This window comes from Setaria italica, chromosome VIII, assembly GCF_000263155.2.
Source record: "Setaria italica strain Yugu1 chromosome VIII, Setaria_italica_v2.0, whole genome shotgun sequence".
NCBI classification, from domain to species: domain Eukaryota; kingdom Viridiplantae; phylum Streptophyta; class Magnoliopsida; order Poales; family Poaceae; genus Setaria; species Setaria italica.
In genome coordinates, this window is record NC_028457.1 from 33,724,148 (window position 1) to 33,739,194 (window position 15,047).

At 44.8% G+C, this 15,047-nt stretch overlaps 1 protein-coding gene and 1 pseudogene across 1 annotated transcript; both read right to left on the reverse strand.

The window, feature by feature from the left end:
* Positions 1-699: 699 nt before the first annotated feature.
* Positions 700-1,471, reverse strand: LOC101761339 (annotated as a pseudogene).
* Positions 1,472-4,784: 3,313 nt separating this feature from the next.
* Positions 4,785-5,543, reverse strand: LOC101753213 (zein-alpha PMS1-like). Its single transcript, XM_004979646.1, has one exon. It carries the CDS (start codon positions 5,494-5,496, stop codon positions 4,873-4,875), a length of 624 nt encoding a protein of 207 aa, XP_004979703.1. The 5' UTR covers positions 5,497-5,543; the 3' UTR covers positions 4,785-4,872.
* Positions 5,544-15,047: the final 9,504 nt, after the last annotated feature.

Here is a 15,047-nt window from a genome sequence, read left to right on the forward strand (position 1 = left end):
TGGGGCGATGTGGGGAGAGGGGTGGGGGGAGGGCGTGGGAGCGGCAGGCGATGGCGGCCGGTGGGGCGGGCGGCGGACGACAGGTGGGGTGAGCGGCGGGCGGCGGCGACCTGACTGCGACGGGCGACGTGCATGCTTTTTTTAATCGAAAAATCAACTTTCCTGGCGGGTAGCTAACGTCGTCCGTCATCATAGAGCGGTCTGTGGTGGTGGGTGCTCCCTCGCCAGCACAAAGCGCCATTTGTGCTGGCTCAAAGTTGCTGGCGGGTGCTCGGCCCGCCAGCACGGAGTCTTTTTAGCTGCCAGCACAAATCTTTTATGGTCTGGTGACGTTTGTGTCAACTCTCCTTCTCAAATTTTCAATTTACAACAACTTGAGTGAACCGTGGTTGGGTTCACATTATCTGCGACAGGATTACGAGATTCCATTGGCATCCAAATCCCCTGCTTGAGTGAAGTGTGTATGCTCGGAGCTACTATCATGCTTCATGATATTTGTATTTCTTAATATATACTAAAAAAAGTTCAACCTATGTACGATATAGAGTTACTAGTCATTTTGGCACAAACAATTACCAAACACACTTGAGCATATAGAACTATAGAATCTCAATCAACACTTTCCTTATTCCTTAGGATCACACGCGCCGGCATATGAAGTTTATTATAGAAGTACATTTCATAATTGATCTAGAAAAGTCAAGAACTAACGAGTGGTTGCTGCAACAAAGCGGCAAGGTTCATCGCAGTAAGTGGGTTGACGCGCAGTAGTTGCTGCTGTTGCCAGAAAGCGGCGGGGTTCATCGCAGCAACTGGGTTGCCGTGCAGTAGCTGCTGTTGTTGCCAAAAAGAAGCGGGGTTCATCGTAGCAACTGGGTTGACACGCAGTAGCTGCTGTTGTTGCCAGAAGGCGGCGGGGTTAGAGATAGCCAATGGGGTGAATGGCAGCAGCTGCTGTTGTTGCCAGAAGACGGCAGGGTTGCCAACAACCAGTGGGTTGAGTGGAAGTAGCTGTTGTTGCTGCAAGTAGGCATTCTCCACAGCCAGCTGGTTGAATGGAAGCAGCTGTTGTTATTGCCAGTATGCAGCGGTGCTAGCCAAGGATAGTTGGCGGAATGGTGAAAGAACCCGTTGTTGTTGTGCCATGATGCTTTGTACTGTCAGATGCGCCAAGTATTGCTGTTGCAATAGGGCGGACTGTTGTTGTAAGAACACAGCCGGTGATGATAAGATGCTTTCCGTGAGCCTGTCGTAGCCTGTAGGATTGCACAATTGGGTTTCATTTCTCAGTGCTGTCACATGTGGGAGGTAGTAGCCTGTAGGATTGCACAATTGGGTTTCCATTTCCCAGTGCTATCACATGTGGGAGGTACTGGGGAATAGTGGCAGAGCACTGCGGAATAAGGACGGCAGTTGCAGGGCTAGCTGAAAGAGCAAGGAGCACAAGCATGGTACATATCTTTGCCGCCATTGTTGCTACTACGAGGCTGCTAGTGGGGTTTCGATTTCTGAGTTGCTAATGGATTTAATGAAATGGGTGATGGATTGGCTACATACTCGGGACCTATTTATACTCTTGGGAGGTGATGTAGCCCTAGCATGATTTTTCTTTTCCCAAGCTAATTATTATCTACATAACCAAGCCATGGCATGGTATCTAGTAAATATCGACATTTAGCGATTAATGTTTTTGGGTTGTACGGTATGTGTTGGCAACAAAATGTGCACTTGATAAAAGGAAAAAAGTGACTTTTCTTGTTGGTAGTTTCTTGATACCGTGGGTGACAATATCATCACAAGTTCACCATAAGACATGTGAAGGCATTGGCCACATCATACATATTCAAGTTTATTAAAGAGAGTATAAATTTGTGATATGGTGATGTGGATCTAAATCTTTTTAAGCTGAATTTGTCACCTATCTAAAGTAGGATATATTTCAAGAGCCATTACTCATGGATGAAAGGGATAACGTCAGGTGATGTTGTTGAGTGTAAAATAAGTTATGACGAAAACAACCTCAAAAATAATTAAGCCAAGAAACGGAAGGCAGCTTAACATTTTTGGTTTCAAATCCCTACGTGCTCTACGTTTGGAGGATCTGCGAATTCCCCCTGCTTATTCAAAAACTTTCCAAGGTCCGCCTCACGGTATCCAGTTGAAAGGGATAAGTTGCACAAGTATGGTCGTCCTTTATTGGGATGTACTATTAAACCAAAATTGGGATTATCCGCAACAAAATTAGGGTAGAGCGTGTTATGATGTCTACGCGGTGGACTTAATTTTACTAAAGATGATGAAAACGTAAACTCACGACCATTTATGCGCTGGAGAGACCATACACTCAACGGAGAATTTTCAACAAGTATGCATTCTTGAGAATTTTCAACAAGTATGCATTCTTGAGAATTTTCAACAAGACGACGGGTTACCGGTGCCTCTTCTAAGGGCGTTCTTAGTGCACAGTTTTGTTCCACTATTACCAAGACTGAGGACTTGTAATTAAGGGCCTGATGGGTATTTTAGGATGAAATTCTTCTCTCATCTGATGAAACTCCCCCGCCTCTCTTAATGATCTTGCCAAATCAGTAAAATTGTTGATGTGGCATAGAATTTAAGTAGAAAAAGAGTGCGCACATAACGTTGATGTTAGTGCACGGTGGTTCCTTCCATGATGTTCAATTATAATTTGGGCAAGTTATAAGGAAATCTGTAAAAGTAACAAACGATTATTGTATTAGGGCAAGTGCCACTGGTCGAAAAACAGGCATTAGTCCCGGTTGGATAGGCTAATATATCTCGAAAATCCAACCAGGACTAATCTTTCAAGACTAAAGCCTCCCCTAGTCCCGGGTCATTCACCTAGGACTAAAGAGAATTCTGGATAAAAAGAAAAAAGATCTTTAGTCATAGTTGATAATATCAACCGGGACTAAAGAATTTTTTCTTTTTACCTGAATTCTTTTCCATATTAATGCTAATTGTTGCTTCACTTATATATACACCTCTACGTATACATCCTTAGTGTACACTACTTACACGTGTATGCACATATTGTATGCATGTCGTATATATATTTCATGATAGTATATGCATAATATTAATTTTAACTACTATATATACAATTCTTAGTATATTATACACATCAAACTAATATTAATACCATTACTGTATATAGAATAATTTATCCTCGTAATTCTTAGGATCCTCCCGTCGTGATGTTGCTCGGTTTGGCTACTGAATATCCATCGTAATAAAATTCTCCTGGGGAATTATCACCTCGTCCACCATAAATCCTATGAGTGCTTCTTGGATTGCCAAAAGCCTTTCCTTCTCCGAGAGTTCTTCACAAATCTACCGCATCTGTAATTTGGAAATATGTGAATGTTACACCAACAATTAAATAAAAGGAGATAGAAAATGATTAATAATTAATATGTTTATTTTACGTACCTTGTCCATTATGAAATGGTGTATGTGCTCATAAACGTAGTATCCACATAAATTATTTCCTTGTTCCTATCTCAAGCACTTTAGTAAAAAAAATAAGTTATGAAATATTCGTGTTATATGTTTGAATTAAGATAGAAAAGGCGATAGGGTTTGCGTAGTGCTATGAACCCTTTTACTCTAGCTATGGTATGTTCACGCTTTTTGTCTTACTTTCTAGGATTATCATTATTAGATGATGCGAGTGCATGCTTGGTGCGGCTTCGATGGAGGCATCATTCCGATGGCATTTAATTTAAGAGAATTTTAGGAGGCGATGTATCAGATGGACTTGTGTTACATGTTCCCTTTGGGTTGTTTGAGATATGCATTAAATACTCAATAACAAAGGCTTAGCTTCTGCATTTCAGGCACAAACAAAGGCTTAGCTTCTGCATTTCAGGCACAAACGAGAACCCACAATATCGATGATGTTGGGTAGCCCCTATTGGATAGAGAATATCTCTCTCTCTATATATAGATCTATTTTTTGTATCCAGCCACAAAATAAGCTATTATGTAGCCAGACCATCTAACTGTCCAATCGAGCTCATCCACCCCACGTACGGGGTTACAAATCGGGCAAGCCGGCGATGAGCCCAGCGAAGCGAGTCGAGCGCGAGCCAGGAATAACGAGACGTGAGGCTCATCCAGCTGACCAGAGACCACAAATCACGCCCTTTCCTTTCCAGTTGACCAAAGAAATCCCCAAATCCCTGTCAACTGCCCGGTGGACGGTGGCGCGGCCCGGTGGCCCGGTGACCTCCGCTGCCCCCTCCCTCCACCCTGCCGGCAGGGTAGCAGCCCCCCTCGGGCCCTCCCTGCTCGTCTGCGACCATGCACGTGTGGCTGCGGATCCCCTCGGTGCGAGCGGTGTCAACCTGGTGGCGAAACGGTGGTGGCGGCAGCACCCTCTCGTCCTGGATTCAGAGGCGGCAGCACCCTCTCGTCCTGGTGGCGAAGCGGTGGCCAGCGGAGAAGTGGATTAAGAGGTTATGGATTTTGATTGTCCAATGGTTATGTTTGTAATTGGAAAGGATCAATCCTCTACAACGGAGGGTTTTTGTATATATATTCAATTAAACTTGAGCAACATCTTCACTATGCGCCCGTTGTGTGGCTGCGCTGTCCATCTAGTTAAGTATGCTTGTTTGGAGCTACTTTCCCAATTCTTGATATTTGTTTCTTAGTACATACATAATCAAGTACGTCTGTGAAGGTACGATGTACAATTTTTGGTGGTTGATGACTATGGTACGAACAATTACAGAATACACTTGGACAACATAGGACAATAGAATCTCAACCAACAGTTTTCTTATTTCTTAGGATCACACGAGTCGGCATGCAAACTTTATTATAAAAGTACAACAAATAATTGATCTAGCAAAGGCCAGAACCAATGATTGGTTGCTGCAAGAAGGCAGCGGCGTTCATCGCAGCAAGTGGGTTGACACGCAGTAGCTGCTGTTGTTGCCAGAAGGCGGCGGGGTTGGTGATAGCTAGTTGGTTGAATGGAAGCAGTTGTTGACGGAAGACATTCGCCGAAGCTAGCTGGTTGAATGGAAGCAGCTGTTGTTGCTGCGAGAAGGCATTCGCCAAAGCTAGCTGGTTGAATGGAAGAAGCTGTTGTTGCTGCGAGAAGGCATTCGCCAAAGCTAGTTGGTTGAATGGAAGCAGCTGTTGTTGCTGCGAGAAGGCATTCGCCAAAGCTAGCTGGTTGAATGGAAGCAGCTGTTGTTGTTGCCAGTATGCGGCAGGGCTTGCCAAGGATTGATGCTGCCACAGGGCAGACTGTTGTTGTAAGGACATGGCCGGTGATGATAAGATGCTTGCTGCAAGAGCCTGCTGCAGCCTGTAGGGCTGCACAATTGGGTTTCCATATCCTAGGGCTGTCAGATGTGGGAGGTACTGGGGAATAGTGGAGCACTGTGGAATAAGGATGGCAGTGGCAGCGCTAGCTGAAAGAGCAAGGAGCACAAGGAGGGTACATATCTTGGCTGCCATTGTTGCTATTATGAGGCTGCTAGTGGGTTTCAATTTCTGCTACTGGGTCTCAATGAAATGAGTTATGGATTAACTACATATCCGAGACCTATTTATACTCATGAGAGATCATGTAGCTCTAGAATGATTTTGGCTTTTCCCAAGCTAATTATTATCTAGATAACCAAGCCATGACATGGTATCCAGTCAATTTCGACATTTAGTGATTAATTTTCTTAGGTTGTACGGTATGTGTTGGCAACAAAATGTGCACTTAATAAAAGGGAAAAGTGACTTTTCTTGTTGGTATTTTCTTGATACCGTGGGTGAGAATATCATCACAAGTTCACCATAAGACATGTGAAGGCATTGGCCACATCATACATGTTCCACTTTATTAAAGAGAGTCTGTAAAGTTGTGATACGGTGATGTGGATCTAAATCTTTTTAAGCTGAATTTGTCACCTATCTAAAGTAGGATATATTTCAAGAGCCATTACTCATGGATGAAAGGGATAACTTCACGTGATGTTGTTGAGTGTAAAATAAGTTATGACGAAAACAACCTCAAAACTAATTAAGCCAAGAAAGGGAAGGCAGCTAACATTTTTGGTTTCAAAGCCCTACGCGCTCTACGATTCGGAGGATCTATGAATTCCCCCTACTTAGTCAAAAACTGATGTGGATCTAAATCATTTTGAGCTGAATTTGTCATCTATCTAATATAAGGTAGGATATGTTCTATACAGTATACTTACATATTTTAGGGCTATATATCTATATCTATGAGTCGCTTAAAGTAGCACGATTACCGCTTGTGCACACCATGATGGCGTAAAAGTCCAATTGCAATCTATATTGATACATTCCACCTGGTCTATATGTATATGGCCATCTATATGAAGTTTTCTCTCTTCTCGCGTGGTATTTCTATAAGAAGTTGGTAGATTGTGTCTATGCATGTGTTGGAATCCATCCTATCTTATAGTACTAATTCAGTTATTTTTCAATATCTCTGTTTTTTGGGTAACCAAATAAAGTTCATCAGTGAAACCATTATATACCGTTAAAAACATTGGATGTGTTTACATTAAAAATTTAAATCATTATAACTTTCAGGGTTCTGCACAGTGCAACGTCCGAGGTTTAATTTGTAGGCATGGGGCGTCGAAACCATAGCCAAAGGGGCTGCCAGGCTTAGCTGAATTTATCTGTATACTCCCTCCAAGAATTCACAATAGTTGTTATTTTATCAAGTTTAAGGGCATAATCTATGTGGCTTGATGATCAAGTTTAGTGGGCATAATCTATATGAAGAAGACCCAAAAGCTTCTAAGGATTCTAGGAGAAGCCTAAAGATAGATTAGGATTACAAGCTAGTAACTCCAAAGATATTTAAGCCTTGATAAAAAAAATTAGAAGCTTCAAGTAAAACAAACTACAAAATAGAAAAAAACGAAGGGCTAAAAATAGTAATGTGCTAGCCTATGGAGTGCCTGCATTGGAGCCCCGCCATTGCATGGGTGCATCGTGCATGAACTTTGGCACGTGCTCTAGTTGTTACCACCATGGTGCATGGTAGCAGTGGAGCTATATCCCATCTAGGGATCACCACTTATATTTCTTGTGAAGTCACCAGCGAAGAAATGGGCCTATCATACTTTTTAGGGTTTATTATTGTGAAAAGTTTCCACTAAAAAAGATTGAGAAAACACATGGTTATGCTCTTGGAGATTTCTAGAATTTTTGGTAAATTTATGGCAAAATAGGCACTTTGGTCCATGAACTTTGCACGGATGGTCAACTTTGTCCCTCAACTTTCAGATTGGCCAATTTAGTCAAAATCATTATGGTAAAGTTGAGGGATGAAGTTGACCCTTTGTGTAAAGTTCAGAGACCAAGATGCCTATTTTGCCTAAATTTATTGGAGTTTTTGTGTTACTTATATGGAGGGAATTGATGAGAGGGAACGGGAGTTTATGGGGAGGAGACTAAAAGTCCCTTTGTTTTATTTATGGGATAGGGAATTAGTCTGGGATAGGGAAAGGTCAGGAGTTGATGGGAGGAATTCCCACCGACCTCTTCCCTAGGGAACCCTGGTAATCCGTAGATGCGGTAGGGAGTTTGATGTGCAATGACGGGAATACCGGCCCCTAGCTTTATCGCATCTGGCGGCAAATCTGCCGCCGCGAGATTGCTGTCGTCCGGTGGCTGAGCCGCTCGCCCCCGCCGGTGCTCAGGCGAGCGTAGCGCTGCGGCACTGCAGGGCAGCCAGTGTGCGGAGGTGAAGCGGAAGCCGACAGCCAGGCATCCCGTGTTGGCCGAGCAGCTCGCCCCCGGTGGTGCTCAGGTGGACGACAGGGCTGCTGGGTGGCGGGCGTGCGGTTGGAGTAATGAGTATAAAATAGCTGATGCGTGGGCCCTAAAGGAACTTCATGGATCACCCTAAAAGTCAGACTGTTGGATATATGGACTGTCTCTTGCACTGTTTGTGTGGATGAGGTGGAAGTGACACGTAGATCCGGCTCAACTGTTGGAGAAGGCCAAGTAAGCTTCACACAGTTGCGGCAGCAGAAAGTGACGCATCTGCTTTTCTGGTCTGGCTCCTTTTCTCCTCTGCGGTGGTAGAAAGGACACATCTCCTGGTCTGCCTGGAAAATGGACCTTTAGTCCTAGTTGGTAGGGGTCATAGATCTCGAAAATCCATCCAGGACTAATTATTCGAGACAAAGGGGATCCTTTAGTCCCGGGCCTTTATCCTGGTTGGTATTCCCAACCGGGATTAAAAAGTTTCAAAATAAATAAAAAAAGCTCGCTCCGCCGGCGCCTGCCGGCACCGCTCCGCCTCGGCGCCGCTCCGCTCGCTACGCGCCGGGCCCGTGCCTGCGCCCGCCAATGCCGTGGCGGCACTGCTCCGTCCGCGTAGGGCCCGCACCAGGCCGCACCGCCCGTCCTTCCTCTGCTCCCTCCCCGCCTCCCCGGCCTCCTCCTCCCTGCGGGCGAGGGCGGTGCGGCGTGGAGGAAGGGATGAGCTGAGGGAGAAGGAGAGGAGCGCAGGAGATAAGGAGAGAGAGGGGTGGAGAGGGACGGGCACAGGTTCCTAGGAGATAAGGGTGGGTGCGGGTCGCTAGACAGGGGAGAGAGAGAGGAGTCGGAGAGGTGGATAAATTCTAGTTAGTGGCTCCAACCCGGACTAAGAGGGTCCTTTTAGTCTCGGTTGGTAGCATCATTTATCTAGATTGGTGGCTCCAACCTGGACTAAACCGGGACTAAAAAATATCCTTTTAGTCCAGGTTGGAGCCACCAACCGGGATTAATTCATTTTATCTCGGTTGATGGCTCCAACCGGGATTAAAAGCTCCACTTTTGTCTCGGTTGGAACCACCAACCGGGATTAAAAGGGTTCCGCCGATATACAAAATTTAGACCCGGGACTAAAGGTCCTTTAGTCCCGGGTCCAAAGTGATCCAGGATAAAAGCTACCGGATGGAAGGTCAGTTCTCTACTAGTATTCTCCTCTCGCCTATCTGTTTGTTTTTTCAGATTTTGGCAGCAAGGGGTGAAAAGTATTTTGCTGGTTGAAGTGGAGACCAAAAGCTGCAGGTGCAAATCATTCTAAAATGTTTGAATTAACATAGAAAAGGTGGTGGGTTTGCGTAGTGCTATGAACCCTTTTACTCTAGCTATGATTATTTTCATGATTTTTGTCTTACTTTTTAGGATTATCATTATTAATTAGATGATGCACGTGATATTAATCACTCACTGTAGAACGTATCGGACTCTAATTTCAACATACATGCTCCACATTGTCGGTGCAGCTTCGATGGAGGCCTCGGGTCCAGTGACATATAATCCAAGAGAATTTTAAGAGGAAATCATAAGCCAAGGTATCAGAATACTTGTGTTTGAAGTTCCCTTTTGAACTGTTTGATATGTTCATTCAATAGTCAATAGCAAAGGCTGAGGTTGTGCATTTTAAGGCACAAGCAAACATCCACGATTTCGACAATATTGGGGGTTCAAACCTAGTACAAATTTAACACATGCATATTCAAATATACTTGTACATTTTATGATTTTCCAATAGCACGGGGACGGAGATGGAGTTGTCGCCGGTTCTGATGACGTCGCCGCCAAGGACGGTGAGGGCGCCATGGCGTCTTCGTCGTCATCCAAGATGAGGGTCGCATGCGGCCCGCACAAACTCTGTCGATCTACCTGTCTCTGATCTACCAGAGTATGACATAAGTTTTTGGTTAGTGTCGAAAATGTCACGTCTATCCATGTCCTATGTTTGGGATTGATTATCGATGAACACCATGTGGGAGTGTGTGATGCATGAACACTCATACGTAGTTTAAGAAGCTACCTTGACATGTCGTCTCTGTTACGTTATTTTTTCGGTACATTTGTATCAAATTCTCCTTTTCAAATTTCAAATTTACAACTTGAGGGAACCATGGTTAGGTTTACATTATCAACAACATGATTTATTAGGAGATTCCATTATACTCCTTCCGTTTCAAATTGTAGGTCGTTTTAGCTTTTCTAGATTCATAGACATTATTATGCATCTAGATATAGGCTATATCTAGATGCATAGTAAAAATTATGCCCTAGAAATACCAAAACAATCTACAATTTAGGATAGAGGGAGTCTTGAAAAAAGTATGTCAACCTATGTACGATATAAAGTTACAAGTCATTATGGCACAAACAATTACCAAACACACTTGAGCAGATAGAACTATAGAATCTCAATCAACACTTTCCTTATTTCTTAGGATCATACGCGCCGGCAAGAAATTTATTATAGAAGTACAGTTCATAATTGAACTAGGAAAGGCTAGAACCACCGATTGGTTGCTGCAAGAAAGCGGTGGGATTCATCGCAGCAAATGGGTTGATGTGCAGTAGCTGTTGTTGTTGCTAGAAGGTGGCGGGGTTCATCGCAGCAACTAGGTTGACATGTAGTAGTTGCTGTTGTTGCCAGAAGGTGGAGGGGTTCATCGCAGAAAATAGGTTGACACGCAGTAGCTGTTGTTATTGCCAGAACGCGGTGGGGTTGGAGATAGCCAGTGGGGTGAATGGCAGCAGCTGTTGTTGCTGCCAGAAGGCGGCAGGGTTGGTGACAGCCAGTGGGTTGAATGGAAGTAGCTGTTGTTGCTGCAAATTCGTCATGGGGTGACAACATCATCAGAAGTTCACCATAAGACATGAAATCATTGGCCACATCATACATGTTCCACTTTATTAAAGTGAGTCTGTAAAGTTGTTATACGGTGACGTGGATCTAAATCGTTTCGAGCTGAATTTGTCATCTACCTAAAGTAGGATATGTATGAAGAGTCATTACTCATGGATGAAAGGGATAACATCCTTTGTTAGAGGAGAAGTTGTTGAGTAACAAATGAGCTAAGACGAAAACAACCCCCAAGTTATTCAGCACGTAGCCGCTCAAATAAGAACTATAGCTTTTGCACATTTCAATGGAATCCGGCTAATTGCGGCTGGCGCGGATATTCCATCTGGTATGTATATACGCTTACATATTTTAGGGCTATCTATCTATATATCTATAAGTCGCTCAAAGTAGGAGGACTACCGCTTGTCCACAGCATGGTTGCGGTTGAGTCCAATTGCGGCCGTTGCGAATATATTCCACGTGGTTTACTCATAAACTAAGTTGTAGGGCCAGCTATATGAAGATTTTTTCTCTTTTGGCCAAACAGTTTCATACTTGCCTGTTATGGACTTTGTTAGTCTTGTTTTCAGGGTCACGGTGTGTTAACCCCGGCGTACGTAGTCAAGCTCAAAAATACCGAAAAGCTTCTAGAATGTGCAGGAGTTGTCCTAATGATTCAATAGTACACAAGGAACTAAAAAAATATTTAAGCCTTGATAAAAAATCAAAACTTAAAAAATAACTAATAGTAAAGTTTATGCCGGTCCTTAAACTTATTGATGATGATCTTTTATATTGTAGGCAATATCTTAGCTTGTTAGGTGCAGATGACAGCCGTGCTCTATTATTCTTGGAATGCTATTCAATTCGAATTTGAATAACTTATAGTTGCACTTACCAAACTAAAAATCATCTAAAAATCATGAGCTTATAAGCTCCGTAAATTACCAAATGAATACCGGGAAAAGCTAAAAGGTGCGATAAAAAAAGTCAGGAAATGTGCTAATGAAGTAATCGTATGATTGAAAGAACACATTTGATCTTCTAATGTCCTTTTGATGGTATGACACATCATGTAAACAGTATAGGCACTCAAATAGCATCCGCAACCAAGTTTAGGAGGGCATATATGCATTTTGAGAGTATATAGGGACCTAAATGACATCCGAGGTCATGTTTAGACAGCTAGGTCTGCATTTTAAGAGACAAGTTTAAGGACCCATGCACTTTATTAATTATTGAACAAACTACAAACTACAAAATCGAATAACGAAAGGGCTAAAAGTTACAATGCAGTACCCTCGGGAGCGCGTGCGTTGGAGCCCCGCCATTGCATGCACTACCGGATACAGTAACTTTGCCGAGTGCCCCAGGCACTCGGCGAAGGGCCAAATACACTCGGCAAAGTGTTTGCCGAGTGTAACACTCGGCGCACCTTACTCGGCAAAGTTTTTCTCGGCAAACAGTGTGTTTGCCGAGTGTCAACCATCGGGCACTCGGCAAAGCTTTTGCCGAGTGCCGCAATACACTCGGCAAAATATGACACTCGGTACAAACGCGTTGACGGCGACGGAAGCTTTGCCGAGTGTCTGACGGCCGACACTCGGCGAAGTCGAAATCTTTGCCGAGTGTTTCCTTAATTACACTCGGCAAAGTTGTCAGGGTTGCCGAGTGTTTTCTTAATTACACTCGGTGAAGTTTCCATCTTTGCCGAGTGTATTTAAGAAAACACTCGGCAAAGATGCCCGGCCCGCCATTTTTTTATGCCCCCTTTGCCGTGTGTTGCCGTAAATACACTCGGCGAAGTTTCCATCTTTGCCGAGTGTATTTAATAAAACACTCGGCAAAGATGCCCGGCCCGCCATTTTTTATGCCCCCTTTGCCGAGTGTCATTGAGGAAACACTCGGCAAACAAGCAATTCCGCCAATTGTTTGGCCCCCTTTGCCGAGTGTTTGGAGAATACACTCGGCAAACCCGTCTACTACTACCAGAAATGGCCTCTTTGCCGAGTGTTAACACTCGGCAAAGTGTCCTAATTCCTGCTACAAAATAGAAATGTTAGGTATAAAGGACCCCTCTCAAAAAACAACCACAGATACACAGGCATATTAATGGCAGCACAAGCATATAAATTGCACCACAGGATTCACAAGCACACAAATAGCATTCATAAGTTCTCGTCTAAATAAGTAATTCACAAGTTTTGCATCACAAACACAGAAATGACAATTCACTGAGGAGGATGAGGAGGACGTGCAGGTGGCCACTGCCCCCAGGAAGATTCTGCATTGGACGCCGCCGATTGATTCTGCACAAATGTAGGTAAAGAGATTTCATAGTCTAAACAAGAAATTCTAGTGGAAGTAAGTCTAGATTGATTGTAAGGTTGAGATTGACTCACAGGAGTAGCTGCAGGAGGTGGTGGAGGTGGCGGGAAGAGGTTCGGTGGCATAGGTGGTGGAGTTTGACCTAAACTGTGGAACACACTCTGCATGTATTGGAACATCTGCTCCGTCCTCTGCCTTTCAAGCTGCCGATCCGCCTCGATCCTCGCCTCTAGTTCCTCTCGGCGCTTCCGTTCTACCTCCACCTGGGCCTTACAATATTTCATCCCAACCACTTATTGTCAAGCAAAAGGTAAGTACAAAATGAATGAAAAATTAAAGAAACAGAACTAACCTGCAGAGCCTGCATCTGTAGCTGTGCAGCGGTAGGCCGTGGCCGTATCGCGGGGCTCGAGTCCGTGCTCCTTGCTCGGATCTGGGAGAGAGTGGGAGTACTGGCAGTGTCGATCACGCTATCTCCAATCCAATACCTGCCATGCTTCTTCCCTCCTCCTACCCTCATCACTATTTCAGGATCGATATCCTGAGAGCTTGGATCGAACTCTGGCCCGTGAACCTCCCTCGCCATGGATGTGTACTCGGTGACGCGGCTGTGGATGCTGGGATGGCTGTACGCCTCGGGCGGGTCCTCCGGGTTGAAGTCGATGTCTGCCGTGGCCTTGCCCTTTTTGGACATAACCCATGCCTTGAACCGGGAGCACTCCTGACCATCATGTGATGAACTCTGCGGAAAAAATGTAAAATGATTACAAAATATGCAGTATTATGTATGAGAAAACAGAAATGAATTCACGTACCCATTTTTCCTTGTACTCATCAAGGCTCAGGCTGCCTTGATGGTGTGATGCATATGGCATCTGCAGACGCCGCTCCCGGCAGGCATTGTGGTTCTCCAACCACCCAGGCTGCAACCACACGTCCACCATTTTTTCCCAGCACCGGGTAAAGGATCGGCACCACCACGGAGGCACCTATATGAAGTGTATGACATATAAATAACGGAATTAAGCGTAATTAATCTCTCAAATAGTAAATCTAGTCTTTATGGTCGTACCGCCATGAATTCTTCCTTGGTCAGGTTCATTGTCCTGGCCTCTTCTTTTTTGATCCTCATCCTTTTGTATTCAGCATAAAAGTCGATGATGGCCTGAACGCGCGCCTCGTAGTGCATGTCCTTAACAAGCTTCTTAGCGGCTTGTTCAATCACGGAGGCCGCCCTAGCCTCGAAGCCCTCCTGACATCTATAAAAGTCCTGCGTATAGACGGCAAGCATACAATTATTATATCAAGAATGTATTAAGCAATGTAGTGCTGCGAAGACTTACCCACAGCTCGGCCTTCACCCGCTCCGCCTTATTCGCAAACTGCCTGTGGTCACGATCACCGACGTCGGCGGCAGCGACGTAGTGGTCCCACGTGTAGGCCGGCTCCTCCTGTCCGGCGAAGACCACTAGACCGGGGAAGTGTAGCCTACACAAAAGACCGACGATGCCGTTGACCTTGCGGTTGTGGGCACCCCCACTGAGCTTAGTCCAACTCCTGCACAAGTGATTAATATGTGAGTTTGAACATATCAAAAGTACAGAGAATATGTGAAGAAACTTACTTTGCCCCAGCGGGTTGAATCAGGGGGCGTAAATGATCAGGGATGGGTCGCCTCGGGAGGGACGAGGGACCTCGCAACCAAATCTTGGACTGCTCCTCCCCTCCCTCCTCCCCTGCCTCCTCCCCCTCCTCCCTCTGCTGCTCCTGCTCCTCCTGTACCTCCGCCTCGTCACTAGAGGCGTGCGCGGAGGGTACCTCCTCCTCCTCCTCCTCCTCCGACGATGACGAAGGCACAGGCGACGGGTCAGGAGGAAGGAATTGTCGATGTTTGTCGAATGAAGAATACTTGCCACCCTTGGTCAACCAAGTGAACTTCACTGAAGCCTTGCATACTGGGCAGGGGAACTTCCCGTGAACACACCAGCCACAGAAAATACCATATGCCGGCAAGTCTTGGTAGGAATATTGGTATCAAATATGCATCTTGAAGTTT

Bases quoted from the DNA above. Each gene is read 5' to 3' on its own strand.
- LOC101753213 (XM_004979646.1), bottom strand. From the start codon at position 5,496: ATGGCAGCCAAGATATGTACCCTCCTTGTGCTCCTTGCTCTTTCAGCT.